The 21,486-nt window shown below is 44.1% G+C and overlaps 1 protein-coding gene across 1 annotated transcript in view; it reads left to right on the top strand.

Moving 5' to 3' along the window:
- The first annotated feature begins 473 nt into the window (after positions 1 to 473).
- The window catches only part of LOC115462074 (3'-5' exoribonuclease 1-like), a 34,672-nt gene continuing 13,659 nt past the window's right edge, over positions 474 to 21,486 (top strand). Inside the window, 6 exon segments of the mRNA XM_030192115.1 lie at positions 474 to 526; positions 6,828 to 6,975; positions 6,978 to 7,037; positions 8,658 to 8,691; positions 8,694 to 8,740; positions 17,852 to 17,961. Of these exon segments, the coding sequence (XP_030047975.1) occupies positions 474 to 526; positions 6,828 to 6,975; positions 6,978 to 7,037; positions 8,658 to 8,691; positions 8,694 to 8,740; positions 17,852 to 17,961 (452 nt within the window).

Genomic DNA, 21,486 nt, shown 5'->3' with positions numbered 1-21,486 from the left:
AAGGAAAATAGGAACCACACGAAGGAACGAGATTTACGAGAACTTCTGTTGGTAGTGACAGAGGACGCGGTAGATCCTTCCACGCGACACAGAGTGGGTGATAGGGGTGCCTGTCGCGCTTGCTCGTGTCCTTTGCGTGCCGGTTGCTCAGCTAAGGTCCCGAGACGAGTTTTTCCTGCATTGTGTGCTTTTGCATACATTTTATTTTCCTGGTTTTTGTCATGCCATTCTCTTCTGTTGAAAATGTGCTTTCTTCTATTCTTGCCCATTGGTGTCGTGTGGTGTTTCGTTTAGCGATGCGATTATGAAGGTTGCTTGTGTTTTTTTGTTCGCATCTTAACTGTTCTTTTGTTTAGGGTGGGCAGCGATGTAGACTCGATGGTGAAGAAAAGGGAACTAAATTCCGTTACCGGCGGCGATTACAGCGACCCTGTGTACAAAGAGCTGGCAGCTACCACGGCCGCGTCAACAGAATGAGCCGAGAAGAACTGAGGCGCAAATTGGCAGAATTAAAACTCGATACTAGGTGGGATAGATAACTTATGTATGCATCGGTTAATATTACGTTTCTGAATAATCGTTTTCCCCGATAAATGAAATGGATGAAGGTAAGAACATGCTTTATCTATTGCAGGCACCAAATGGGGAGAACAGTTAGTACATTGGACCTTTAAGCAGCTGTAGGTGACAAAAGGCTTGACCTGGAATAATCACTAGTTTTCTGTTCTCGAGCTTTGATGTATTGGTTAAGTGTACTTTCACAGCACAACAGCAAAGCCTAGCACTAATTATTTGGATGCTCTCATTTTCAAAGCCCATGGACATTAAATTAAATAGATTACTATGTGCTTTGAAAATGAGCAACAATAAAATCATGCAAAAGTAAGGGTAACCAAAATAACCTCTTGCAGAGCCGAATGAGTGGAACACACATCTTTATTGAAAAAGCACATGTACACAGACTATGTTTTGGCAGAAAGAAACCACCTGTCTCAGGGGTCACATGCATTGTCCCATGTCCTGACCGTTATACATGGTGCTTTTTCAGTAAAGATTTGCATTCACTCATTCAGGTTGTAAGAGGTTATTTGCTACCCAACTCTTGCTTGGTTTTCAATTGGAATAGATGTAGGGGAATTTGTCCTGACTTTTTGGTTGTGCACCTTTGAAATGAGCTCCATAATGTTGTAACCTGGTTAGATAGACTGCGAAGCTGTGAACCTCCAGACCAATGTCAATTTCTCTCTGTCTTAAGCTATGAGTATTGTCTAGCACAATTCAGATGTACATTAAAAAACTTAGCATAAGTCATGGAACAATAAGTATTTCTTGTGCAAGTCTGATTATCTTTAAAGCAAAAACAAATGGGCTTAACATTATGTACATAGGATCTATCAAATCTCCCAGTTTTCTAAGTATATTTTTTATAGCCATTTATATTGTTTATATTTCAACATTTTTATTGAAAACAGTACAGAAGAATAAAATACTTCAATACAATTGTCGCAGTATACTGAAAGTAATAAAACATCTTTGCTATGAGACAAACCTTTTTTTCTATCTTCAAGCTATTCCATTTTCCAAGCCCTCCTACCCCACCTTACACAAAACAACTTGACTCCTAAAACTTTTGACTTCCATTTCTTATTCTTCAGTTGTCTCCGATGGAGTAACATTGTTTAGGGATCAGGTTTTAATATTTCATGCACTTCTTCCCAGCCTCATAACCCTTACGCCCCTCCCCCCCCATTCAAATCTGACAGATGTCTTCTATTCTAATGACGCCTCTTTACTCCAATACATTAAGTACCATTACTCTTCCCTCTAGAGGACAAGGTAGCTATATATGCTCTCCAAACTTTTAGAAATGAATGTTTTCGCTTAGCTGAACCTTTAGCTTCTTCACCTCCCACATCGTCGGTTGATGAACAAGATTACGCCAATGCCAATATTCTGGCGTCGAGTCACCCATCCAGTATTGCAAGATACATTTTCTCGCTAATAAACAGAGTTTACAGAACACAAAGTGTTTTCCCTTGAGGCCCCCCTAAAGGACCCCGGCACATCCAGAAGCATTTGAACCATAGTGCCCACTATCTCCCGGCCCATCAAGCGTGACAAGTAGTTAGCTACTGTACCCCAAAAACCCTGGATGTTCCTGCAACGCCAAAAAGCACGATAAAAGGTATTGTCAGCTTGTTTACCCGTTGACACAAAGGGGTCTGCACCCCCCCCCCCCCCCCAAAATTTGCTAACTGAGCTTGGCCGAGGTATGCTCTGTGTATCACACGATAAGTTCCCTATAACTAGCTCCACTGACCAGTGTTGGAATCCCCCGCAGATGTCTAGAAATATCCCATGAGGGTAATCTGGTTCCCACATCGCCCTCCCATCTGCTCGTCAGCCGAGCAAAATCTCTTGAGTCCCAGCGATCCCACAGTGCCTTATGCAAGCTGATATTGAGGGTTCTGCATGTGAGATCTCCTCAAAAAAACTTTTCCACCGTCCTCCTGGGTTTTGACTAATCCTTTCCCCATCTAGTGATTGTATAAAAATTTAGTTGACAGTGAGCGAATGTGTTCCCCCACCGAATATTGTCAGGGCCTAACAGTTGTTCCGTGTTTTGATCCTACCGTCTGTACCTACGACATCACCAAAACAGCCAGTCCTCTCCCCATTGTCGAAAGACCGGGTTTCGGTTCCTGACAAAAGCATTGGGTTCCCCCGTATGGGCAAAAGCTCCATAACCCCTGAGCCCACCTTCAGGCACTTCCCCAAAAACTGCCATGCGTCCCTTACCGACCGCAACAACAAACTATTTCTGTATCTCCCCGGGATCTGCGCTCTATCTGCAAAAGAGCCTGCAAACTAAAAGGGGCAAACATATTGTTTAATAATCTTTTATTTTTCATTTATGTGGCTTCACATAAAGTTTCCATTAAGAAAGAAGGCTTGCAAAAGACTTAATATAACTTCTGAGCAGGATAATTCAATATTAATAAACAAAGATGAATTTTTGTCCACAGTGGGAGAGAGACTAAGAAGACATAATTCTGTTTGCATAAATAAATGATAAAAGAGGTTTATGGATTAGTCATTTAGGTTGACATTTTTTCAAAATGTTAATATCAAAATTGTGCTCTGTATTTTGCTAATCCAGTTTGGATTCGGTGAACACATTTCACTTGTACCGGCTCATGGCAAAGACAAATCATAATGGGCTGGAGTGGGCTTCGACGACAGATCCAGCAGTTGGATAGTTGGGCAGTAAGGCCAATGCTGGTTCGATCTCTCTGGTTTGTTCAAAATTGGCAAAGACAGACCAGGATCAAGTATGCATATTTAATATCATATGCTACGAGTGTGAGTATTATGTATAGTGGGGAGCGGCAGACTAATTTCAACCTAAAGATGTCTGCATCTCCCTCATAGAGATACATAATACCCACACTTGTAACAATTGAGAGTAAAAGATTAACTGTATGGTTGGATTGTTGATCTTAATCATCTATAATGAATGTGCGATCTTTAAAATTGATTAACAATTGATTTCAAGACTCGACCCAGTCCTGCATTTCGACGCACAATGCACCTGCCTCGGGAATCTCAACCTCAATTGGACTTGTAAATCCCTTGTGCTGGAGTGGAGTGGAATGGGTAGACGTGAATCGTTTGTTTACTAGGACTAGGGGGCATGCAATGAAGCTACAAAGTAGTAAATTTAATACAAATCAGATAAATGTTTCTTCACTCCAGCGTGTAATTAAACTCTGGAAATCATTGCCAGAGAATGTGGTAAAAGTTGGTTAGCTTAATGGGGTTTAAAAAAGGTCTGGACGGCTTCCTAAAGGAAACGTTCATAGACCATTATTAAATTGACTTGGGGAAAATCCACTGCTTATTTCTGGGAGAATTATCATAAAAATGTATTGAACGTTTTCAGGATCTTGCCAGGTATTTGTGACCTGGATGGGCCACTGTTGGAAACAGGATGCTGGGCTTGATGAACCTTTGGTCTGTCCCAGTGTGGCAATACTTATGTACTTATGTTTAAAGACTAACATAGAGAGAACACCATCAACAGCCTAGCATGCTATTTGGCTGTGTCAGCAAAAGTGAAATCAACTGCTGAAAGAAACGCTGCTGATTTACAGACTGTGCAAATTGGCTGTGCTTCTTTCATATGATAGGCCTGCTATGTACTTTTTTTTTAATTAAATATGCTTTCTGGAACACTAGTGTCACTAACTATTACAAATTTAACATAAAGATGTACCATACTAGGACACAGAAAAGGTGATTGATTGCAGAATCCTCTCTGATGATGGGTCAGACCATATGTGTACCCAGCATCCTCATGGGTAGATCAATTTTAAGAACTTAGAAAGTCCAAACTATCTGGGGTAGTTTGACTTGTATTCTTTTCTATTGAATAAGGATATCATTCATTGGTGAGACACCGTGCGGAACAGTATTAAGGACTTCAGTGAGAGATGTATCTCTGACAGATTAAAAGAGAGGGGAATTTAAGAACTTCAGTTTGAAGCATTTGGCTTGATTTTCAAGTGTCCATTTTTCTGTGGGCAACATCTTTTGGACCAGGAAAAGAGTGCTTGTCTGGGATTTTCCTCTTTATGTTCCAGGTTAGACTATGAATATGCTAATATGTTTCTTTTGTTAGCTTTTAGAGGGTAAGAGAACATCATGAGAGAGTTTACACAAGGTTTCAAATCAAGACAGACCAGTAGGGCAGGGATGTCCTGCATATAGCCTGCAGAACAATTCAAGCCTTCCTGCTACCTCTTGTTAGCTGTGAGGTATTGGCTCTCCATGATTTGGGCACCCTGAAAATGATGCAAGTACGCAGAGTCTTTGTGGGGGCAATAATCTGTAGAGGTTTCCTTTTGATCAGTATTCCGTCTAATATTTTTTCAAGGGTAAAACAGGTGTGCCCTACTGTTGGGTACATAATTTATGAAGTGAGTAGCAGGGTGCATCCTATCTCTTGTCTGTAGTTGCCCTAGTTTCCCCTTCCTTTTTTTTCCCCCCTCTGAAACCTTGTAAGTTTAAAGATGCCATGTACACATTGAACTGTAAAAATGCTGGCCTACCACATGAAAAGAACATTACACAGCTTTTCATACTGTTCGAGCTTAATAGATCAGGAATTGGAATAGCCAAAAGAACAGTATCTAACTGGATAATGTATTAGTCACTGGGCTGTGGAGTCAGAGTCCGAAACAATTTTGGCTGGAGCTGGTAAAAATGTACTGACTCCAACTCCTGAATATAATATATGGTAAATTTATTATTTTATACTTAAACTATTTTATCCTAGTTCTAAAGTACCGGTAAATGTTATATTTACTAGCACCTTAGATCCAGGGAAAAAAAATTAATGGTTAATATCAGTCAGAGACAACGGTTTGTGTATGAGGCAGTTGCGGCTAACGAGGTCTGTTTTTTTTTTTTTGTTTTGTTTTTGTTTACTCAAGAGCATTTTCACTCTTAGTCCAGATATTGAGAGTGTCACAACTAGACTATTGTACTCTATTTAGGGTTAAGCAGTAAATATCTTAAAAACGTCAACTTATCCAGAAGACCACTTTGAGGCTAATTTTAGATTACACAAGTTTACCAATATATCAAGATTTATGGCTCAATTACATTGGCTCCCGGTAGTCAAAAGGATATTGTTTATGGTGTTTTGTTGTTGTTTCAAATTTATTTATGGTTCTACATCATATTTACATCACTGACCTCCAATTCACTATTTGGTCACTCGTCTCATTAAGGGATCAGCTTATTCTTTGTCCTTCACCTTTTAGAAACTTACGTTTTTTTGAAGATGATTAAATTTTTTTATTATTCCTGAATGGAATTTTCTCCAGTTGATATCGTTTGGAACGGAGTTACTTGACATTCACAAAATGTTGAAAATGTATCTTTTTGGTTGGGTTTAAATAATAATTCTTATTTTTGTTGCTTTAAGTAACTATAATTTTATATACTGCTTCTGTTGTATACTGCACTGCAATCAAGAAGTGTAGCATTGACATTGTACCAACTCCACAGGCGCCTGTTGGTATAGCCTGAGAGGATTACAATTAACACATAGAAGATTGAGCCATGATGGTGCTGGTTGTCCACCTCTACTTCTCCATTGAGGGAATATGCAGACAGTCACTGGGGCTTCTAGTCCTATAATCACATCACATTACTCTTGACAGTGTCTGAGACGGTGCATTTGGACAGGCGATATTACAAGGCCTCTAACACTGATTTCCCCATCTCTTGTTTGAATTGCTTGAGTGCAGAAGTAAATCATGATTATGACAACCCTCAGATATGAGGTCCCCACTAATAGGGCTGATTGATCCTGTTTTTCTGAGCTCTGAGAAAAAACTGTTCTGTGTTGGCATTGTTGGATGACCTCTCACTATTGGTCTTGATTTATCTTTCTGTCTTACAAAGGTAAGCAACTGTGTGTTTTTGAGCATATGATCTCAGGGTTTGAAGCTCCAACTTGCTGGCTCTTTGATTAGGGTTGCCTATGCTGGCTTAAAGGAGATACTTCCCTAGTTGTAGTGGTAAAAGATCCCTACGTTTTTATTTTATTTTCCAAATATATACCACCAGTCAGAGCACAGTACACCTTAGCATTCACAATAGGAGAAATGAAATACAGGAATAACATAAACATCTAGGTTGTATATAGATATAGTAATAGAATGATTGTGGTTTTTATTTGCTGCAAGTAACCAAACTGTCCCCACTTATGTTACTTAGTGACGGTTGTTTTTCGCTATCCCCTCAGAGGTGTGAAGGAGTTCTGCAGTAAGGAGATTGAAAAACCATTACAAACAGCAGAAGTTGCGGAAAGAGGCTAATGATGGGAGTACAGACACCCTAACTATGACTAGCATATGCAGTATTGATTTTGAGGCCACTTGTGAAGAAGACAACCCCTCGGGTAATGGTGCATGAAATCAATAGAGTTCCCCATCGTCCTGCTCAACACAAGTACCTTGCAAATAGTAAGGTAAGCCTTTTAATAAGATGTCGGACATGAGGTTAAGATTTGACTTTGGGATGTTATTGACAGTCTAACATGTGACATCCCAGTTGGGTTAGTATGGTTGTGAGAACAGGTGTGTGCTGAAATATTGTTCAACAGTTGTGGAAATGTCATAACATTTGATTTTAGTAAGTACAAGAATCTTAACAGCCTCAAACATGTCCATATATGTAGGCAGGATTAAAAAAGAGTAACAAAACCTAACTTGGGCACATCTGACTCAATAACTGGTACTTGCTCATAGGGGTACATTCTGGGCTCAGGAAAGCTTTTGGGGGGGGGGGGCTAATAAGGAAGCTTGAGGATAGGAGAGTGTTGAAAGTGGGCAGAGGGAAGGGGAGAGAACAGGAGGTAAACACTAGTGGGACAAGGGAGGGTTTGATGGGGGTAGGGAAATGTCAGGAGGAAGGAGAGGGATAGAGAATGCGAGAAGGGAAGGGAGGAGTGCCTGGAAAGAGCGAGAAGGGTGAGCGAAGAAACATAGAAAAGCAAAGTATATTTGAACTGTGTTTAAATTTGTTCTTGGTTTCTAATTATTTTGACTGGTAAACTTCCTTGTCACTTGCAGCAGATGAATACAGGAACTAGTGGGTTAAGTCCACCTACCAGCAGGTGGAGATAGAGATAAACTAAAGGCAGTGATGCCAGACGGCCAGCTCCTTCCTCAGTCAGTATGTCTCTATCTCAGCAGGTGGTGGACGGCTGTTTCTCAGCTCCTGGACCCAAGGCCTCTGAGGGTGCTCCTGGGCCGGTGGCCAGTTTGAGCCGGGGGGTGGCGAACTGGTGGTGTCCCCTTTGGCAGCATACGCAGTTGCTGGGTCCCTGCTGCACCTCAAATTCCCTCTGAACAGGCTTTGGCTGTTCATTTCCTTCCCTGTTTGTTTCTGCCTCCTCACTTAAAAAAAAAAAAAAAAAAAAAAAAAAGAGAACCATAGAATTTATTTAAAAGAGAAACACAGAAGCACAGGGAAGTGTGTTTTTGCTGAGAGCAGGTTTGTGTTACTGCTGTCCGAGTCCTGTTTTCTGTTGCCTGCTTGTCTGAGCCTGCCTCGAAGTGGAGTCAGAGTTTTTTTTTTTCTTAGGCTCAGCTGTCAGTTCCCACACTTTCTCGGTCCAGGGTAAGTCCTGCTGGGTTCCTGTCGGGGGTGGGCGATGACAGCGGAGGCGGTAAAACGGCATTCGGCAGCGGGCCTTTGCCTGGCTGTAGTGCAATATGCAGGTAGACTGTTGAGCCCAAACTTGCCTACAAGATTACCTGGTATAGCTTTATTGTTGGAGCTAGACAACCGTGCGATTACCTGATGTCCACGGCCTAACTCAAATTGATTTCTAAAATTTGAAGCTCTTCAGATGGCCCAATAATGCTATGCTGTGTCTCTACCTTGTCACACTCACCATTTAAGATTTCTTTCTTGAACTATGTTATATAGCTTGGGGGTAAACACTATTATGAGGAGCTCGGAGTAACTGGCACATCATTCGCATCATTCTCAAATGCTAGAATTGCTGAAATGCATACCTGTCAAATATCGCACACAGAAAACTGCATCTTTCCTTTCTCCTCCTTTGGCTTCTATAGGAAGATACCTTTCAAGAGTATGTGAGGCAGAGAATAAAACACGGCTGTCTGAATTCTGCATCAGTCTGACTGGAATTACTCAGGTATAATTGTCTTATGTTATGTTCTAAGTGTTCTCGAATGCACGTTTCTTTGCTGGTGACAAGTTTGGATACTTGGAGCACTGGAGGGGTATAATCGAACGTGAATGCCCATCTGAATGGGCGTCTTATCTCCGAGAACGGGTACATGAAGGGTGGGACAAACCGTATTTTTTTTTTCCGGTAATACGGTTTGTGCCAGCCAAATGCATCAGATTTGTGCGGATTTGAGCTAGGCGGTTTCGTTTTTCAGTGATAATGGAAAATGAAGGCGCCCAGCTCAAAAACGAATAACTCCAAGGCACTGGGTCATGGGAGGGGCCAGGATTCGTAGTGCACTGGTCCCCCTCACATGCCAGGACACCAACCGGGCACCCTAGGGGGCACTTGTAACAATTAAAAAAAAAGTTACATACCTCCCAAGTCCGTAGATCCCTTACCTTGGGTGCTGAGCTCCCCAAATCCCCCCCAAAGCCCACTGCCCACAAATCTACACCATTACCATAGCCCTTATGGCTGAAGGGGGACACCTACATGTGGGTTTTGTGGGTGGTTTGGAGGCCTCTCATTTACCACCACAAGTGTAACAGGTGGGGGGATGGGCCTGGTTCCACCTGCCTGAAGTCCACTGTACCCACTAACAACTGCTCCAGGGACCTGCATACTGCTGTCAGGAGCTGGGTATGACATTTGAGGCTGGCAAAACAAGTTTTTAAAGTTCATTTTTTGTTGGTGGGAGGGGGTTAGTGACCACTGGGGGAGTCGGGTGGTCATCTGGTCATTTAGGGCACTTTTTTGGGACTTGTTCGTGGAAAAAAAAAAAAGGGTCCAAAAAATGACCCAAATTCGCGCTAAAAATGCCTTTCTTTTTTCGATTATTGGCCGAGAACGCCTATCTCTCCTCGGCCGATAAACACGCCCCAGTCCAGTCTTCACCATGCCTCTAACACGCCCTGTCAACTTTGGCCGTTTCCCGCCACAGATTTCAGTTGAAGACGCCCAAAATCGGCTTTCGATTATACTGATTTGGTTATACCGATTTGGGCGCCCACGGAGAAAGACGCCCATCTCCCGATTTGGGTCGAAATATGGGCGTCTTTCTCTTTCGAAAATAAGGCGGACAATCTACACTCTTTCTGTGTAGTTACAATGTAGGTCTCCCGGGGCGGGAGTCTCGCACTCTGGACTCGTTTGGGAGGAAGGCCTACCAATCTTCCATGCTCGTGACCTGCATCCAGTCATACCAGCTCTACACGAGCATTCACATGCGGAACAATGTGAAGCAACTGGCGGACCTGGTTGACAAGCTCCCTCCGGAGCAGTCCAGGCCCTTTCAGGAGGTGATCAGGCAGCTGAAGGCGTGCAGAAAGTTCCTGTCCAGGGGTATCTATGACACCTGTGATGTGGTATCTCGAGCTGCGGCCCAAGGTATAGTGGATGCGCAGACTCTCCTGGCTGTGTGTCTCTGACCTGGACAACCGCACCCAGCAAACGACTGGCGGATGTCCCTTGCCGGGGGGATAACATCTTTAGCGAGAAGGTCGAGCAGTTGGTGGACCAACTACACCAGCAGGAAACCGCTCTCGACAAGCTCTCCCACCGGGCGCCTTCAGCATCCACCTCAACAGGTGGACGTTTTTTCCCGAGCCAGGCAGGCTGCGCCCTACGCCTACAACAAGCATAGGTACACCCAGCCGCCCGAAGGCCTCCTCAGGCACAGGGACAGTCCCAGCGCACTCGTTCCCGTCAACAGCGTGCGCCTAAGCAGCCCCCTGCGCCTCCACAGCAAAAGGCGGGGACGGGCTTTTGACTGGATCCATGGGAACATAGCCGCCATCAAAGTGTCCGTACCGGACGACCTGCTGGTCGGGGGGAGGTTGAAAGTTTTTTCACCAAAGGTGGCCTCTGATAACCTCCTACCAGTGGGTTCTCCAAATAGTGCGGTGCAGATACACCCTGAATTTGGCCTCTACTCCACCAAATTGCCCACCGGGAGCCCAATCCTTCAGCTCCCATCACAGGCAGGTACTTGCAGAGGAACTCTCCGCCCTCTCAGCGCCAATGCGGTCGAGCCCGTGCCACCGGGCAGGAAGGGCAGGGATTCTATTCCAGGTACTTCCTTGTGAAAAGAAAACAGGGGGATGCGCCCCATCCTAGACCTGAGAGGCCTGAACAAATACCTGGTCAAAGAGAAGTTCAGGATGCTTCCTTAGGCACCCTTCTACCAATGATTCAGAAAGACGATTCGCTATGTTCCCTGGATTTAAAGGACGCTTACACTCGCATCCCGATACTGCCAGCTCACAGACAGTATCTCCGATTCCGTCTGGGGACACGGCACTTTCAGTATTGTGTGCTGCCCTTTGGGCTCGCCTCTGCACCACGGTATTCACGAAGTGTCTCGTGGTGGTTGCGGCGTATACGCAAGCTGGGAGTGCATGTGTTCCCGTATCTCGACGATTGGCTGGTCAGAGCACCTCAGAGGCAGGAGCTCTTCGGTCTATCCACCTTCTGGAGCTGCTGGGGTTTGTGATAAATTACCCGAAGTCCCATCTCCAGCCAGTCCAATCTCTGGAATTCATACGAGCGCTGCTGAATTCTCAGATGGCTCAGGCCTTCCTTCCCGAAGCAAGGGCCCAGAACCTTCTATCCCTTGCCTCTCAGACCAGAGCATCTCAGCAGGTCACAGCTCGGCAGATGTTGAGACTCCTGGGTCATATGGCCTCCACGGTTCATGTGACTCCCATGGCTCGCCTCACCATGAGACCTGCTCAATGGACCCTAGCTTCCCAGTGGTGTCAAGCTACCGGGAATCTAGAGGATGTCATCCGTCTGTCCATCAGTTGCCGCAATTCGCTGCACTGGTGGACCATTCGGACCAATTTGACCCTGGGACATCCATTCCAAATTCCGCAGCCCACGAAAGTGCTGACGACGGATGCATCTCGCCTGGGTGGGGAGCTCATGTCGATGGACTCCACACCCAGGGTCTGTGGTCCCTCTAGGAACAGGATCTTCAGATCAACCTCCTGGAGCTCCGAGCGGTCTGGAACGCGCTGAAGGCCTTCAGAGATCAGCTGTCCTACCAAATCATCCAAATTCGGACAGACAGGTTGCAATGTATTACATCAACAAGCAGGGGGCACCGGATCTCGCCCCCTGTGTCAGGAAGCCGTCGGGATGTGGCATTGGGCTTGCCAGTTCGGCATGCTTCTCCAAGCCACATACCTGGCAGGCGTAAACAACAGTCTGGCCGACAGACTGAGCAGAGTCATGCAACCGCACGAGTGGTCGCTCCATTCCAGAGTGGTACGCAAGATCTTCCGAGAGTGGGGCACTCCCTCGGTGGACCTTTTCGCCTCTCAGACCAACCACAAGCTGCCTCTGTTCTGTTCCAGACTACAGGCCCACGGCAGACTGGCGCTGGATGCCTTTCTCCTCCATTGGGGGACTGGCCTCCTGTATGCTTATCCTCCCATACCTTTGGTGGGGAAGACCTTACTGAAGCTCAAGCAAGACCACGGCACCATGATTCTGATAGCGCCTTTTTGGCCCCGTCAGATCTGGTTCCCTCTACTTCTGGAGTTGTCCTCCGAAGAACCGTGGAGATTGGAGTGTTTTCCGACTCACATTTCGCAGAACGACGGAGCGCTTCTGCACCCCAACCTTCAGTCTCTGGCTCTCACGGCCTGGATGTTGAGGGCGTAGACTTTGCTTTGTTGGGTCTGTCTGAGGGTGTCTCCCGCGTCTTGCTTGCTTCTAGAAAGGATTCCACTTTTTTTAAGTGGAGGAGGTTTGTCGTTTGGTGTGAGAGCAAGGCCTTAGAACCTCGCTCTTGTCCTGCACAGAACCTGCTTGAATACCGTATGCACTTATCAGAGTCTGGCCTCAAGACCAACTCAGTAAGGAATCACCTTAGTGCGATTAGTGCTTACCATTATCGTGTAGAGGGTAAAGCCATCTCTGGAGAGCCTTTAGTCGTTCGATTCATGAGGGGCTTGGTTTTGTCAAGGCCCCCTGTCAAGTCTCCTGCAGTGTCATGGGATCTCAACGTCGTCCTCACCCAGCTGATGAAACCTTCTTTTGAGCCACTGAATTCCTGCCATCTGAAGTACTTGACCTGGAAGGTCATTTTCTTGGTGGCAGTTACTTCAGCTTGTAGAGTCAGTGAGCTGCAAGCCCTGTTAGCTCATGCTCCTTATACCAAATTTCATCATAACAGAGTAGTACTCCGCACTCACCCTAAGTTCCTGCCAAAGGTGGTGTCGGAGTTCCATCTTAACCAGTCAATTGTCTTGCCAACATTCTTTCCCAGACCACATACCCGCCCTGCTGAATGTCAGTTGCACACATTGGACTGCAAGCGAGCGTTGGCCTTCTATCTGGAGCGGACACAGCCCCACAGACAGTCCGCCCAATTGTTTATTTCTTTCGACCCCAATAGGAAAGGGGTCGCTGTCGGGAAACGCACCATCTCCAATTGGCTAGCAGATTGCATTTCCTTCACTTACGCCCAGGCTGGGCTGGCTCTCGAGGGTCATGTCACGGCTCATAGTGTTAGAGCCATGGCAGCGTCAGTGGCCCACTTGAAGTCAGCCACTATTGAAGAGATTTGCAAGGCTGCGACGTTGTCATCTGTCCACACATTCACATCACATTACTGCCTCCAGCAGGATACCCGACGCGACAGTCTGTTCGGGCATTCGGTGCTGCAGAATCTGTTTGGGGTTTGAATCCAACTCCACCCTCCAGGACCCGATTTTATTCTGTTCAGGCTGCACTCTCAGTTAGTTGTTCTTCGTATGTCAATTTCTGTTATGCCCTCGCCGTTGTGAGGTTAAATTGACCTGAGTTCTTGTTTTGAGTGAGCCTGAGAGCTAGGAATACCCCAGTCGTGAGAACAAGCAGCCTGCTTGTCCTCGGAGAAAGCGAATGATACATACCTGTAGCAGGTGTTCTCCGAGGACAGCAGGCTGATTGTTCTCACCTACCCTCCCTCCTCCCCTTTGGAGTTGCGTTTTTACTCATTCCTTTGCTTGTCATTCAACTGAGCGGGAACGGTCGCGCACGGGCGGGAAGACGGCCGCGCATGTGCGGTGGGCGTGCCCTGCGTGCGGGACCGCCCGCGAAGTTTTGTTCCGGTTGGTGGGGGCTGCCATGGACGTCAACCTAGTTGTGAGACATCAGCCTGCTGTCCTCAGAGAACACCTGCTACAGGTATGTATCATTTGCTGTCCTGTCTCTGCTCACTGTGCAAACGCATGAACAGAATGGACTTAGAGCTGCAATGGAGAACATGCATATATATGGCCGGGATAAGAAACTGGGAAATAGAAAAGGGAAATAAACTTGTTTTCTCCCCTGTGCTAAAATTATGGCTTTCAGTTGCTTTTGTATTTTTCTTATCTTACCAGCTTTGACAATGAATGGAACAAGGGCTGAGGTAATAAGCTACATTAGCACAATGATCTACTTTTGATTTTCCAGTGGTATAAGAGTAAGTCTTCAGTAAAACCTTTTGTGCTAAAGGGTAGTATGATTGGAATGCAAATCACCTGCTAACCGTCTGCACAATTGGAGATTGCTTCTGATATAAAAAGCTATGCTGAATTTTTTTTAGATTTTTTTTTCTATTAGTGCAGGATGTTTGACAGCTCAGGACACTGAGAACCAGGGGCGTAGCTACGGGTGGGCTCAGGCCCACCCAGTTTCTCCTGATCAGTGCTTTTTTTGTGCTGGCACCTTTTTCCTGAGGTCCGCTCACTTACAAAATCTTTTACCTGAAGTTGTGATTTTCCTCTCTTCCCTGCCCAAGTTGTCCTGGTGAACTGGAAGTGAAGGCAGCGCAGCAATGCTCACTGAGGCAGGCACGCTCTGCTGAAGTTGCTTAAAAGAATACAACCAGTGCTATATATGTCTTTGGTGTGGGAAGAACTTCTCATTTGGGGTGAGCTTGAAGTGAACAACATTCAAATTAAAGAGAACAGGTTTGGAGGGAGGTGTGCAAGTGAGACTGGGGAGAAATAAAAAATAAATAGTGTAATTGTTAAAATCTTTAAATGGTTCAAAGTTGTTTTTTTTTCTGAGCATGTACACCGAGAGGAGGGTATGACTGCAATGATGTGTGCATAATTATCAGGTAACCTGGGATAGCTACAGCTAAAAGCCATTTCATTGGCTGATGGTTCCAACAGTAGGTTCAAAGAGGAAATTTAGCTGAGATAGTGTTGACAGAGCTGGTAAGTGAAAATCTGATTGCTTTTTTTTGTGTTTGTTTTTATATAAAACATTCTCCTTGGATAGGAAGAGTTTGTGATATGTGAAAATACAATTTGCTTTAATGAAATTGCTAAACTTTAGAGTCAGAGACTTATCAGTGAGGGATACATACAGTGCTTGTTTTGTGCCGGTAAAGCGTACCGGCACCTTTTTCCTGAAGTCCAGCTCACTTGCCCGCTCCCTTCCGTTCCTGCTCCCGCGCTCCAAAATCTTTTACCCGAACTCGCAATTCTCCTCTCCCCTGCCCTCCCCTCCATGTCCAGCATGTCGCCTCCCTCCCCTGCCCTCCCCTCTCCTCTCCAAGTCGCGGTGAACTGGAAGTGAAGGCAGCGCAGCAGTGCTCACTGAGGCAGGCACGCAGGCAGGTTCGTCTCCTCTCGCATCGTTTCCCTCTGTGCGTCCTCTGCAGTGCCCAGGTTAAAATAATAATATTATTATTTAAATGCTTTATATTTAATGTGGGCAGGTTTCTGGGTGGGGGTGAGGGGATGCCATACTAGGGAGTTATGGGTAAGGGGGTAGGACAGGGCTAATGCTAGGCTGTGTGCAGGGAGGGCTGGGGCAGATGCCTACCAATCAGATGGATGGTGGGGAAGGGAAGGGATGCTGGGGTATGGGAATAGATAGTGGGGGTAGAGTAGAGAAGGGAAGGGCTGGATGGTGGGATAGGGAAGGGAAAGGCCGATGCCAGGCTACAAGGATGAATAGGGGGGTAAGGAAGGGAAGGACTGATGCCAGGCTACAAGACAATTTCTGATTTTTGGTCCTTAATTCTATAATTGATGAGGGTTGGTTTGTGTTTTGCATGTGAACCAGCAGGTGAGAGATTTTGCTGGCATGTAGTTTGTGTGGGGGATCTAGGAGTCTGACTTGTCTGGCCTTTCCAATGAGATGCGTATTGATGTTGTGTGTATTCACTGCTGCCTTTTTAAAGGTACTGTTATTGGCATTTGTATTCAGAATTGGTTAAGGTTTGCAACATAGACTCAAGAAGCTTCTTTGCAGGATTTTCTGTTTCTTCACAAAGTACCTGGAGGTGAAGGGATTTTGTGTTGTTATTATTGAGGTGCTACCTGAATTTAAATACATTTTTCCTATGGAAAGCTATAAGAGGAAACATTCTAGCTATGTCCTCTATATGCGACAAATTCCATAGTAGGTAGAAAAGGAAGAAGTCTTCAAAGGTATATTTACCAAATTTTAAATGTTTGATTAATACAGCTTAATAAGGCATATATATTTATTATAATGTAAAGTTGAAGGATATGTACCAAACCGTGGTCATTTTATTTTGTCAGCATCAGAAGGGAGATAGAGTAGAGCTAGAGGAAGTGAAAAAGACTTCAAAATGTACTTAATCAGGCATTTGTTATAAAGCAAAGTTTGAAGGATCTATGCTATTGCTGTAATTATATTGCAGGATCCTGTCATGTGTATTGAGATGTTTGCCATTATTGCAGACTTATTTCTGGTCAAGTTTAAGATATGGGATAATGTAACTGTATTACAAATATCTGTTTTTCTATTAAGTATATATGTGGTTTATATTGATGCAGGGCAGCTGTTGGGCAGACTACTTAGAAATCCATCATTAAGTGCTACACATACCTATATACATAGTGCCCACCCATATTAGCTCCAGGCCCACCCAAAATGTCAGGTCTGGCTACGCCACTGCTGAGAACCACTGTCTTCAAAACTTACCTATAAGTGTCCTGTGTAGCCCACAGCCAGCAAGTATTTCTCAGTCTCCAGCCTCCCTTAAGGTACAGATCTTTGTGTAGGCTTGTTATCGGTGCTTAGTGTAAGGGAGGGAATTGGTTCCCATCTGGATATGGTTTGCTTCTTGTATGTGATGAAATTATTGAGGCCCCCAAGACACACACAGTGGTTCCCCCGTGAGATTTGAATCTTGTGGTGTTGGTTTTAGTCCAATCTCCTTTTGAGTTGTGGAGGGAGTGGTCATTGAAGGATATCATCTTGAATATGATTTTTTTTTTCTGGTGGTCATTTTGTTCTGTGAGAAGGATTTGAGTTGCAGGCATTATTGTGTAGGGGGTCCCTTTCTGTTATCTTTCATGGAGAAGGTGGTCTTGAGAACAGTGTGTTCCATATTGATCAGGTCATTCGCTCCCAAGTGTTAGGGGAGGCAGGAGGAAATAAGCAACATAAACTGGATGTGTGAAGGGCACTGTGCAGGGTATGTTGAAAGGATGGAGAAGTTCTGTTGGTTTGACAGGTTCTTCTTCTTTGAGGACAGAAGAAGGGGGAAGTAGCCTCAAAAACAACAATAGCTAGGTGGGTAAAGGAGGCAGTTGCTTTGGTGTACGGTTCGAAAGGGTATGAGGTTCCCTCTGTATTGAAAGTTCATTCCATTAGTCCCTCCAGACCAGCCCAGAAGCCACCCAGGATCAGTTTTGGTAGATAATTGTTTGAGATATCTGGAGCAGAACATGAGCAAGGTTTATGCAGCAAGAGGTCTTTATAAACCATCATTTAAGAAAGAATCTAGAATTTGTTGCTAATTTGTTCCCTAGTTTGGGGGTGTGAAGTGTTCAAAGGGTATTATATGCGTTGGTATGGAAATACTGGCTGGTTGTGGGCTGCACAGGAGACTTAGTTTTGAAGCCAGTGGTTCTTTGTCTCCAGATCTGCTTGTTGGAATGCATAACCCATATGTCTGGATTGGTTTGGAGGGACTAAAGGAAAGAAAATAAGCAGATCTAATTTTTCTGTTACCTTACTGTAAACTTTTTCTGTGTGCAAAAATTGTTGGCATGTATTTCTCCATAGCATAATGTGCACTTAATTATTTTTGTTTTACTTTATTCACAGGACCTTGTAGATAAGGCTGACACATTTCCTGAGGTGCTTCAAAAAGCTGTTGATTGGATGAGACAAAAAGAACTGGGAACAAAGTATAAATACTGCATACTTACAGATGGGTATGTTTGCACAGAATGAGGTGAATTGTATTGCAGTTCCCTCTTTTTATGCATTACTACTACTATTATTTGACATTTCTAAAGCGGTACTAGGGTTACGCAGCGCTGTACAATTTAACATAGAAGGACAGTCCCTGCTCAAAGAGCTTACAATCTAATGGACAAATGTACAAACAGTCAAGTAGGGGTCGTCAGATTGGGGCAGTCAGGATTTCCTGAAAGGTATAAAGGTTAGGTGCCGAAAGCAACATTGAAGAGGTGGGCTTTGAGTAAGGATTTGAAGATGGGTAGGGAGGGGGCTTGGCGTAAGGGCTCAGGAAGTTTATTCCAAGCATAGGGTGAGGCGAGGCAGAATGGGCGGAGCCTGGAGTTGGCGGTGGTGGAGAAGGGTACTGAGAGGAGGGATTTGTCCTGTGAGCGGAGGTTTCGGGCAGGAACGTAAGGGGAGATGAGGGTAGAGAGGTAATGAGGGGCTGCAGACTGAGTGCATTTGTAGGTAAGAAGGAGAAGCTTGAACTGTATGCGGTATCTGATCGGAAGCCAGTGAAGTGACCTGAGGAGAGGGGTGATATGAGTATAACGGTTCAGGCGGAATATAAGACGTGCAGCAGAGTTCTGAATGGATTGAAGGGGGGATAGATGGTTAAGTGAGAGTCCAGTGAGAAGTAGGTTGCAGTAGTCAAGGCAAGAGGTAATGAGAGCGTGGATGAGAGTTCGGGTGGTATGCTCGGAGAGGAAAGGGCGAATTTTGCTGATGTTGAAGAGGAAGAAACGACAGGTCTTAAACATCTAGAGAGCTTTAGAAAAATTTGAGGAAAAAATAAAGTCCAGAAAGCAGAGCATTAAGCCAAGTAGTAGAATGATAGTGAGAAGTTATATCCAACTAGTAGATGGCAGTATGCTTCTTTTGAGGTTTGTTGTTAGTTTGTTCTGAGAGTCAAAGGACAAGAAATGAATTAAGCAGGATAGTTTCTTCAATGACATGGAGGATTACAGTTACTCACAAGTGGGTGATGACATCCAGAGCTCATATGGGAAAAGCCTCTCTAGCTTAGTGAAATCAGAAGCTTTTATATAGGCACCAGGCATGTGTGTGACGTCTTAATTGCTCAGAACCTATTTTACATGCGTTCAAGTCATGTCCCATCCTTTTTTTGTGGTGTAATTTTTTTTTTGTTTTACACTTTATTGCATGAGGATCTCTTCCCCCTACCCCCTAGCATCCTTAGGTCTTTTTTAACATCTTAAGTTGCTCAGTTATGTTGTTGTTGTTGCTCATCTATAATTGCCTTAATTTTGGTGATTGGTGGTCTGGCGGAGCATATTTGATTTTGCTGCAGCTATGTTTTTCATCAGTGTTTCCCAGAATAAAGCCCACAGCAACTTTAAGATGTGTGGGTGTGGTTCTGCAACGACCATCTTTGGAGCAGATTCTTGCAGTTGGTGCTTGTCATACCTTGGGCCTAGTCACGAACCTTGTCAGTGCCGTTTGTGTTTTCATGAAGACAAGGAAAGGGATTTTTGTAGCCCGAAGAGCAAATGGAAAGAATCTTTGGCACTTCTAGCTGATCTGTTAGCATTACAGGCATCCGTCCTAAGGGTTCAGTAGCAGGGGATGCATTATTTGAAGGTCATCAATCTCCCTCAATTTTGAACATTGATAGAGATAATAAACAGTGTTCCTAAGAACATTTTTTGTACAAGAAATGTTCAAAAAAGCAAAATTGAAAGATGTGGATATTTACTTCCATGTCACCATTCATTTATCAGGCATTGCAAATATCGATAAAGATTGAGTAGAAACAAGAGACTCAAAATATTATACTGCTTATTTGATACATCAAATACAGGAACAAATTATTTTACTGTGGCCCATTTCATCATCATTTTTTTTATATTGTATTTATCACAGCAATTTTTTGCAACTTATCTGAATATCTCTTTGGAAGATTGAAAGGAGATCAGAATATAAATATGAACAGATGATCCAGCAACTTTTCTGTGGAGAAAGACTAGCGGGTGAACCTGGTATTGATGGTATCCTGGTCCTCCAGAAAGGCCATAAGATTCAGGCTCCCAGAAGATTCCAAATAATCCAGTCCACCAATGTTCTGGTGCATTCCACTTGATACCCTTGATATTTAAAAATTTGCAATTATCTTTTCAGAATTAGAGTTAACAAATGTTTCATGAATACATTTCTTAAACAATATCTCAGCTCATTAGTAAATTTTTTGACAAATTTAAAAACCTTAAATGTTCATACTTTATTTAAAACTAGTAAAAAAGCCCCGTTTCTGATGCAAATAAAACGGGGGCTAGCAAGGTTTTCTTCTGTGTGCATGTGGGAGTGTGTGTGTCCCTGCCCTCTTCCTCTCTCCCCTCCCCCCTCTGAGTCCTTCACTGTTACAGAGCCAGTGATTTGATTTCGTGCTCTGCTGTTTTCCTTCACTGACTGTTTGTGTTACAGAGAGGGCGGGGCAGACACTCATGGGGAAACCGGATATCTCTCCCCCTTCACACTTCCGTCTGGAGGCTTCATAGAACGTTGGTGTTGCCTTTTATATAGAGAGATTTGCTAGGCTGCTGTAGTTACTAAAGCAGAACAGAGCGAAGTATAGGGAGGCAGAAGCAAAGAACACTATAAAACAATAAAAGAAAAATATAAGAGAAATAAAAGTAAAGAAAATAAAAATAAACACAAGAATTTAAAAGAATATAAAAGTGGTAGGCAGCCCCAGTCAGTCTGTCTCCCCGAAGTCCTTTTGCAGTAATGTAACCACCTGATACAAATCAAGACATTTCTTTTTAGCTTTATTTTTATTGAGAAATTGTAGTAATGGTAACAATCAGGGAACCCAACATACTCTATATGTACTGTAGTTCTTCAGTACATTGCCTGAATCCAATCCAGTAATGATTCCCCATTATCCCCTCCCCCCATCCCTCCATATGAAAGGCTGACAGGAAAACAAAAACTGAGTAGGTCATGGCTGAAGCCTTTGCAGTAAGGGACAAGGCAAAAGAAAAACATAAAGTTCAATCTCTGCGTTGTCCTTCCACTTGTCATATAGGTCCCAGGTTTTGGTAAAATGATGAAGTCTATTCTTTTGGATAACTGTAAGTTTTGTCATTCAATATACATGGTCAATTTTTGCAATTACTTGATGAACAGCTGGCACTTCAGGTTTCTTCCATGCCGCAGTGAGCACCCGGCGACTTGCTGTAGTAGCACTAGCTACCAGTTTCTGTAGTTTGGCTAAGATTGCCAACTACAATCAGATTTCACCTGGTAGTGTTGATCCAGTCCTTACTCCTCTGCATGCAGGGACGTCGCCTTGCTTTCCTTAGGGCAGGCCTTGACAAATTTTTATTAAATCTAGGAGCCAGCATCTAAGACATTTATTGCATCTCCTTCCCCACCCTTCCAATATTGTCTCCAGTGAAGTTTTTTTGAGAGGGGGATGGCGTTTAGAATCCCCTTCCAAATTAGCAGTTGCTTTTTTAGAAATTGACTTACTAAAG

The sequence above is a fragment of the Microcaecilia unicolor genome, chromosome 2 (genome assembly GCF_901765095.1).
Source record: "Microcaecilia unicolor chromosome 2, aMicUni1.1, whole genome shotgun sequence".
NCBI lineage: Eukaryota > Metazoa > Chordata > Amphibia > Gymnophiona > Siphonopidae > Microcaecilia > Microcaecilia unicolor.
Note: the sequence above shows the minus strand (reverse complement) of the source record. Positions and strands in the feature narration are given on the sequence as shown.